Below are 7723 nucleotides of genomic sequence, written 5' to 3' on the forward strand. Positions count from 1 at the left end.
TCAGGCAAACTGAACACCTTCCCTCCTCAGCATATATTTTTATCACCTACTTTGGCTAAAGCAAACTGTAAAGCAGTCCATGAATCTTGGCCCTTCCTTGTGAAATGCAGCATAAAAAGAACAGACTTTCTCCTCCAAATGAATAACTGCTGACTGCATTCAGATCACAAAATTTCCTGTCCCACTGGACTCTCTGCCTCACAATATGTTTTAATGCCCAGTGAACACCAGATGACTAATCCCCTATATATGTTTCTGATAACTGGGTTGCATGTCTCCCCTGTAGTCAACCTGGTAATTTTCGGCAATTCTCAGACTTCTCTTTCTTGCTTGTATTTCCCTTTTTTCCCTATTTTTGCAAGACAGCAGAGAGCATTCACTTTTTGAACGGCATGCTACTTCTTGGCATGCTGCTCTTTTGGCCTGCAGGTATTACATCTGAGCTCCTGCGTGTGTCTGGCCTTTGCTTGTTTCTCAGTGCACAAGGACATGAGATTTTTTTACCTACAAGTTAGGTGCCAGCTTAGAGTCACTTTTTTGTCCCCTGGCTCATACAAACATTACATATTTCCACTCACTCCCTTATTCTTCCCTAGGCATAGGCAACTGGCTACAATCAGACTCAGCTGCAAGGCTGGCAGGAGCTTTGGTCTGACAGTGTACAAAAGTTTTTGTATAATGCACTCAAAACCCTGCAGAACTCCATTACTAACAACAGATAAAACACCTTTCCTTAAGTAAACAGTTCAAGGATAGAAGTAGTCACAATAAAGCACAATATAAATAGCCCATATGAATGCCTTCTTTTCTCTAAATAGCCCTGTCACTTTGGCTTGAGTGTGTATAACCATCTACTGATCTCTTTCCTATCCATGTCAGGTGGCTTTCCAGGTTGCTTTGTAGTATCTGAGGCTGCCTTAATGTCTCTGACAAGCAATTCAGATCATCTTCATTTCCTTCAATAAGAAAACTTTTGATTCCTAGAATCATAGAAACATAGAATGGTGGGGGTTGAAAGAGACCTTAAACATCATCTTGTTCCAACCCCCCTGCTACAGGCAGGGAGATCTTCCATGAAAGCAGGTGGCTTCAAAGCCTGGTCTTGAACACTTCCAGGGATGTGGCATCCTCAGCTTCTCTGAGCAACCTGTTCCAGTGTCTCACCATCCTCACAGGGAAGAAATTCTTCCTGATATCTAATCTAAACCCTTCCCCTTTCAGTTTAAATCTGTTGCCGCTTGTCCTGTCATTGTAAAAAGTCTCTCTCCAGCTTTCCCTTTGGCCCCCTGTAGGTACTGAAAAGCAGCTACGGGGTCTTCCCATAGCCTTCTCTTCTCCAGTCTGAACAACGCCAGCTCTCTCAAACTGCCTTCATAGGAGAGGTGCTCTAGTCATCTGATCATCTTCATGGCCCTCATCTAGACCCACTTCGGATTCTCAGGAATCATTCATGTGAACTGTGTGCCCTACTGTCTTTCATATCTCCTTACCTACCCTCGTTACTCCTTGCCTTCCCATTTGCGTTTCCATGGCATCCCCTAAGAAAGACAATATGTTGAGAAATTCTGAAGTGCTAATAATTATTTGTAATAATAGATGAGCTTTTGTTATTGTCCAGATGTCTAGCAATATTTATACAGTTGTTACAGCTATCACAGGGATTCTTGGTTACTACCCAGCAGCCATTGTCTGCCTTTGAAATAGGTCTCTATATCAGAAAAATGCCCTTTCAAATACTGGGAAAATCCTCCGGGATGTCTTACAAGGATTTTCCACAACAGAAAGTTATGGTATTTTAAAAATTACTGTCAAATATGATAATCACCCTGCTACCCACTTTCATTAGGATTGAGGAGACTGTTACAAAACAAACCCTGCAGTATCTAGTGGCCATAAGTTTCTTAAAGACTCCCCTGGTTAAAACTCTAGATGTAGTTGGACATCAACAGTGTTTCCACTTTTCTTTATCTTTGCCAGTGTCAGCTGGAGACCATGACTGGCCAACAGACAGTAGGAACTGACTCTCTTTTGGGGGAGGAAAGAAAAAATTGACTTCCAGGAAGTAAATTTCCTTTGTTCTGTTCTTTCAGGTAGAAGGGCTTGAAACCAATGGCCTAACCTTAACTGTTGATGTACTGGGTTTGCTGGGTAATTAGCTTGATGTATCATATCCAGAAAGGATGGCTAGACTCTTGGGTTGTTTCAGTGCTAACAGCAACAGCAGTGGGAACAGAAGGATGAAGGCAAGATAAAAACAAGATTAAAATGTTTCCTAGTAGTAAAGATTAATTATATCTATTGTAATGTATCTATATGCATAATTTGCATTATGAAATAATCAGGAAAAAAAATGGACTAAGCACATATTAACACAGTAATGGAGCAAATGTTGACTTTTATAGATCTTTGGGCTTTTTACAGAATCCTAATTTTTGTACACAGCCACTGCCTCCGTCAAAGAGGGACAAACTGTTCTCAGTGAAATATGAATTATAAACAATAGCAGATTTCTTGCTCATAAGCTGCCTATAGATCAAACACAATTACGTGTTTACAGGGTTGAGCATTTTTCATCTTGTTAAATGAGTATTTCACCAACATATTTCATCTACATTTTCTGTGTTCTTCATAACTATTTCTTCTTTCAGCATTTGCTGTTCCCTCCATCCATTCAGCAAATAATTACATAAATTGCCTCTGATTTGTCCTGTTCCACCCTCATTCATACTGGCTTCTTAGATTCTGTGTATACTGTATGAATTCTGTAAGGAATATGGATACTTAAACTTACAATACTTTCCTCTTTCTTTGAACATTTTCCTAACTGGTCTCTAGGACATATCTACTGCAGAAGTTTTGCAATTGAGCATCTGTCTGCATTCAAGTGTATTCTCATAATTAGCTTGTCACATCAATGTCTGTTCTCTAAGACTTCTACAAACTAAAACCTACCCCAAATTCCCATCCTGTTCTCATGGTAAAATCCTATTGCCCCTCCCAATCTATTCCCTCTCTATATCCACTCCAAGCTACCACATTCTCCTATTCTTATGCTCATAAAAAAAAAAGGTACTCCAGACAGAAGGGGCAAAAAGTTTTGCCACAAAGAACTCTCTTTGTGAACAAATTTTACATCATGCCATCTATTCCAAGTTTTAGAGCATTTTATTTAAAACAGCTTTAGAAATTACTGTCAAGTCACATTCTTTGCACAACATTTTAGCCCAGGGAGACTGAGCATCCCCTGGTGAGTCAGTTCACGTTCTTCAACAAAATGTTCTCTAAGTTCAACTATCTAGCAAGCCTGAGGGAAGAATCATTAAGGTCAATGACAAATTTTAAATTAGAAATAAAATAAATAAAATAAAAGGCAGTGTGAAAGAAACAGCAGTTAAAAACACCAGCTCAGCTGAAATCTGGCCAGTACAGCCCAAAGGGCTTCAGTGCCAGCTGTAACTGCAATGCAAAGAGTAATATTATCAGGGGATACGTGAAGACTAAGAAAAGACATGTGGAAATTATGAACTAATAGAGGGATGGGAGGCCACTGAGGATCCACCCACCTACTAATGGCAATTATTGATGGGAAACATGCTTAGTCACTTCTGCATGATTTATTCATACAAATGTCAGCACAATGCTTCCTCCTAGGGTTTCTTAGAAAAAGTCTGTTGTTTTCTCTTCTCCACCTTCGATTTCTGAAGGAAACCAGTCCTCACACTTCCATCTACACCTTCTTGCCCCAGACCAATGCGCACCTGTCTATGCATGTGCACAGACACTGAAGGCATAAAGTGGGTGACGACACAAAGTGGCTGACTTCTACCAGAAACTGGTTCACCAGCCCATGAAGTGGGCAGAAAATTATTCAAACAGAAACCAACAGTGTGCTATCTGCTCAGGGACCTGCACTGACTGATGTGGGATCTCAGAAGCTCTCAGAGCCAGCATGCAGGAGGGGGTCACACTCCCTGGGCTTCCAGGAGAAAGGTGGAAGGAGAAGGACATGCCTCTCGTCCTTTTGTGGCTGAAATTCATCCAGCTTGTGGTATCTTAACAGCTGGAAATCTCAGTAAAAGTGAAATATTCAGGGAAAGACTTCCTTACACAGAAGGAAGTTTCTCAGGACCCAGCCTTCTCACTGGCTGTTTATTATATACATCTACCTTATGTGAGTCTTGTAGCAGGTGCTGTCCACACCTTCATGATATCTGACAGTGGGAGAGGGCTGGGGAGTCCCCTGCTGTGTGCATTGTCACAACATAAAGCTGCTAATGGAGAAGTATTATTCACTAATGAGGAAGGATGAATTTGCACTATGTTGTTTCTATCCAAGCAGTCCTGAGAGATGGTGTTAGCAGAAGGCAAGGTCTCTCAGGATGCTCACATACCATGGAACTGCAGAACAGCAACAGGTTAATTCAAACTCTTGGGGACAGAAGTCAGTGATGAACCAGAACGTTGAATAGTGTGAATTGGGCAGTCTGATTGCATTCCTCCGTGCAATTACAGATTCAAAAATATGGTAACTACTATCTTAATGACCCCTAAAGAGGTTCTTAGAGCTGTTTAAGGAAGCAGCTTGTGAATTCCCCAAAAATGTGATCCCACCATAGTTGTTCATCCTCCTCCCTTGCCACCCACGTATTCTAAAAGGTCTGATTTAACAACCTTTGTTGCTGGGATACTGCTCAGATATTTAATTACCTGTGAGTGCTTGAAATAAAGACTCAGTTAAATGAAGGGCCTCTTTGACATCCTGACATGGGTCTAGCACTCAACAGCATGAACAGATCTGCAAATCACATCACTACTGTCAGAGATGAAATTCCAGTTGAGACAGTAATTTATGCACCATTACCCATGTGCTTCATTCTGTTTTGTCCTTACAGCTCTGCTTCTGCATTATACACCCATGGCTTTCATCAGAACTACATGTTCTACTGCAGTGCTCCATAGCACTGTTTTGCTTAAACAAAGGCTTTCTTTTGGCAGGCGTAATAATATCGGTTCACATTTGCTAAAGAGCTTAATGTTCAGATTGTACCCACCTGCTTTCCCCAGAAGGAAGAAATCTGTCCAGAGTGAACAGTCAGGCTCCCTCACTCACTACAGATGTTTGCCAGAATGAGAAAAATTGTTGCATGTGTAATTTTTTTAAAGGTTCTGTTGTATTACAAATGATAATTCTGGAAAGGGGACTGCATCATAGATAAGTGAAGATGAAAGCCATCTTCTGATCTAACTTGTGCTTTACAGAGAGAAAAGAAAACTGCCACTGAGCTGCCAGGCTTAGACTCGAATGGAGTCAGTCAAGAAATCATAGACAAAGCCCTGGGGAAACATATTACACCCATCACCCTGAAATCCACAATCAAAAGCAACCCATTGTATAGTGATATCCTGGCAGATGATGACTGGGAGGAGAAGAAAATGGCTCCTTCTTGGACTGTGCAAGACTATGACAGACACTCACTGCATTCTAACTTGGCCAGCCACATAAAGGTAACACACGGTTACATTGCATTTGAGCAAAGTGGGGATTCCAGAAGTAAATATGGAGGTATTTCCTGATACAGACATGACATTAAGATGAGTCTGATCAGGAAAAGAAGAAAAGAAATTCAGTTCTGCAGGACATGACCTCTGTGACTAGAGAAAATCTTAACCCACAATACTCTGCAACTCAGCTTCGCTGTTTATACAGGGAAGAGCTGTAAGTGTGGCAGTTAAACACTGTATAGCCACTTTAATAACTGTTCATAGCAAAATTCTGTTATCAAATTGCATGCATTTTCTCAGTCTCATCCACACTATGCAGGATCCTGTGGGTTGGTACAAGTCACTTTTAGGATTAATTTTTTTCTACAGCTTTTTTTCTGCTGTTTGATTTTTTTTGGACCTGTGTTTATACAATAACATCTCTTCTCAAGAAGACAACATAGTTTGTCTGATTTTTTTGATCACATTTCAATGGCTGGTGTCCTACATTTGGTTCCTGGCTGAAAAGTGTGGTTTTAATTTTCCCCAGTGGAACATTTGCAGCATCTGGCAAGTAGCACCACCTATGTTCAAGTGAAAGTGTCTTGCATTTATGTTGTGATGTCTTAAATACATTAATCAGTATCTGATGATAGCCAAAATACTTCTGGCTGTGTTCAAATGTCTTTATGTGCAAAAGAGAGAAACTGAGTTCATTTTCTGATTTTTCTTCTAGGAAAATCCTAATGATCTACGGTTCTGGATGGGGGATATTTATACTCCTGGGTATGATACCTTATTAAAAAAGAAAGAGCGAGAAAATAAGCATTCCAAATGTTGCCGAATAATCCTGCTCATTGTACTAGCTGTTTGCATCCTAATTACCATAGTCACGCTCAGTGTTCTACTTACTTAGTACAGCCAAATGATTTTGATGGGATTTTTTTTCAATAAATATTTTTATTAATCCATTCCCCTCCCTTGTTTTATTTTTTAATTGTTTTGGTACAAACACAATTTGTTTGACATCACTATTTTACAAAGTTCCAGTGCAGCATAAGAAATTGATCCTGAAAAGAGACAAAGACATTGAGCATAGGTGAATGTCTCCTTACAGGTATAATTAAAATTAAAACTCTAAGTATTCTACTTCTCTTAGTGCCTTCTTTGGACTAGTGATTTAGGTCAGTATGTGTGGTATGATACATACAGTATATACAAACAACCAGCCGACTATGTGTTCTAATAAACACCTACCATCCTGTTAATCTTCTTATGATAGCTATTTTAGAAATACAGAAAAGTATTGTAGAGCATCATTCAAGATATCACAAAGAATTATAAGACAAAAACTGACACATAACTTAGTAGCTAAATGCATTGCTGCAATGATGCAGCACTTAATAGAAAGCTAGCCTGAATGCATAATGTTTTCTTAACATTGTCAGAGAAGAAAAGTGAAAAACAGATCACTGAGATCCTATCAAAATAATTCCCTGAGACCTGAGACGAAGTTTCTCCATGTCACCCTCTTTCGACATGTAGCATCCCTGTTACCCCAAAAGATGGAGTTCCAATTTTTGTAAACAAAATCTGACATGTCAAATACTGGAACAAAATTGGTGGAGTACTAAACTGGAAACACAATACACTTTTAAAATCTTAAAGTTATATAGCCAGGATATGAAAAAGGATCTTTGTAAACAAAAGGAAGTAAATATCCGGGGGAACTCAGTCTCCAGCCTTGCTGCAATTTCAGTGTAGATGGATGCTCTTGTCTGAAAGATCAGGCCCATTCAGATTATGAAAGCAAGAACTTGGGAGCATTTTGCAAGACTAATCGCTGACATTATGCGGTAACTACTGCCATTAAACCAACAATACTTGACTGTTTTTACCAGCCCAGTATCTTCGTTTTAAGTGCATTGCATACAATGCAGAGATGCATTTTTGTAACTTATTGAGGCCTGCAGGCAGCAAGCCTAAAAGCAAAGGGCTCTGTAATTTCCAGGAAAACAGCCAACAATGCGAGTTTCTTAACTGCATTACTCTCCGAAGGTTTAGCAGAAAAGATAAAATTCTTTTCTCCACAAGCCCATTACAGACTGTTTCGGTCTGGTTTCGACGGTTCGGACTAATTGCTGCGTTTTGTTTTGGTTATTTTTTTGGTGTTTGGTTTTTGCTTTGTGTGTGTGTTCGGGGGGGGGTTATTTTTGCTGTGTTTTGGTGGGGGTTTTTGGGA

The 7723-nt window shown here is 39.9% G+C and overlaps 1 protein-coding gene across 1 annotated transcript in view; it reads left to right on the top strand.

Moving 5' to 3' along the window:
- Positions 1-6397, top strand: part of KIAA1024L (KIAA1024-like ortholog) — an 8859-nt gene extending 2462 nt beyond the window's left edge. The window contains exons 2-3 of the mRNA XM_009075313.1: positions 5260-5505; positions 6218-6397. Coding sequence (XP_009073561.1) covers positions 5260-5505; positions 6218-6397 — 426 coding nt within the window. The remainder of the gene's footprint in view (positions 1-5259; positions 5506-6217) is intronic.
- Positions 6398-7723: the final 1326 nt, after the last annotated feature.

Source organism: Acanthisitta chloris, unplaced genomic scaffold, assembly GCF_000695815.1.
Source record: "Acanthisitta chloris isolate BGI_N310 unplaced genomic scaffold, ASM69581v1 scaffold13995, whole genome shotgun sequence".
Lineage (NCBI taxonomy): Eukaryota > Metazoa > Chordata > Aves > Passeriformes > Acanthisittidae > Acanthisitta > Acanthisitta chloris.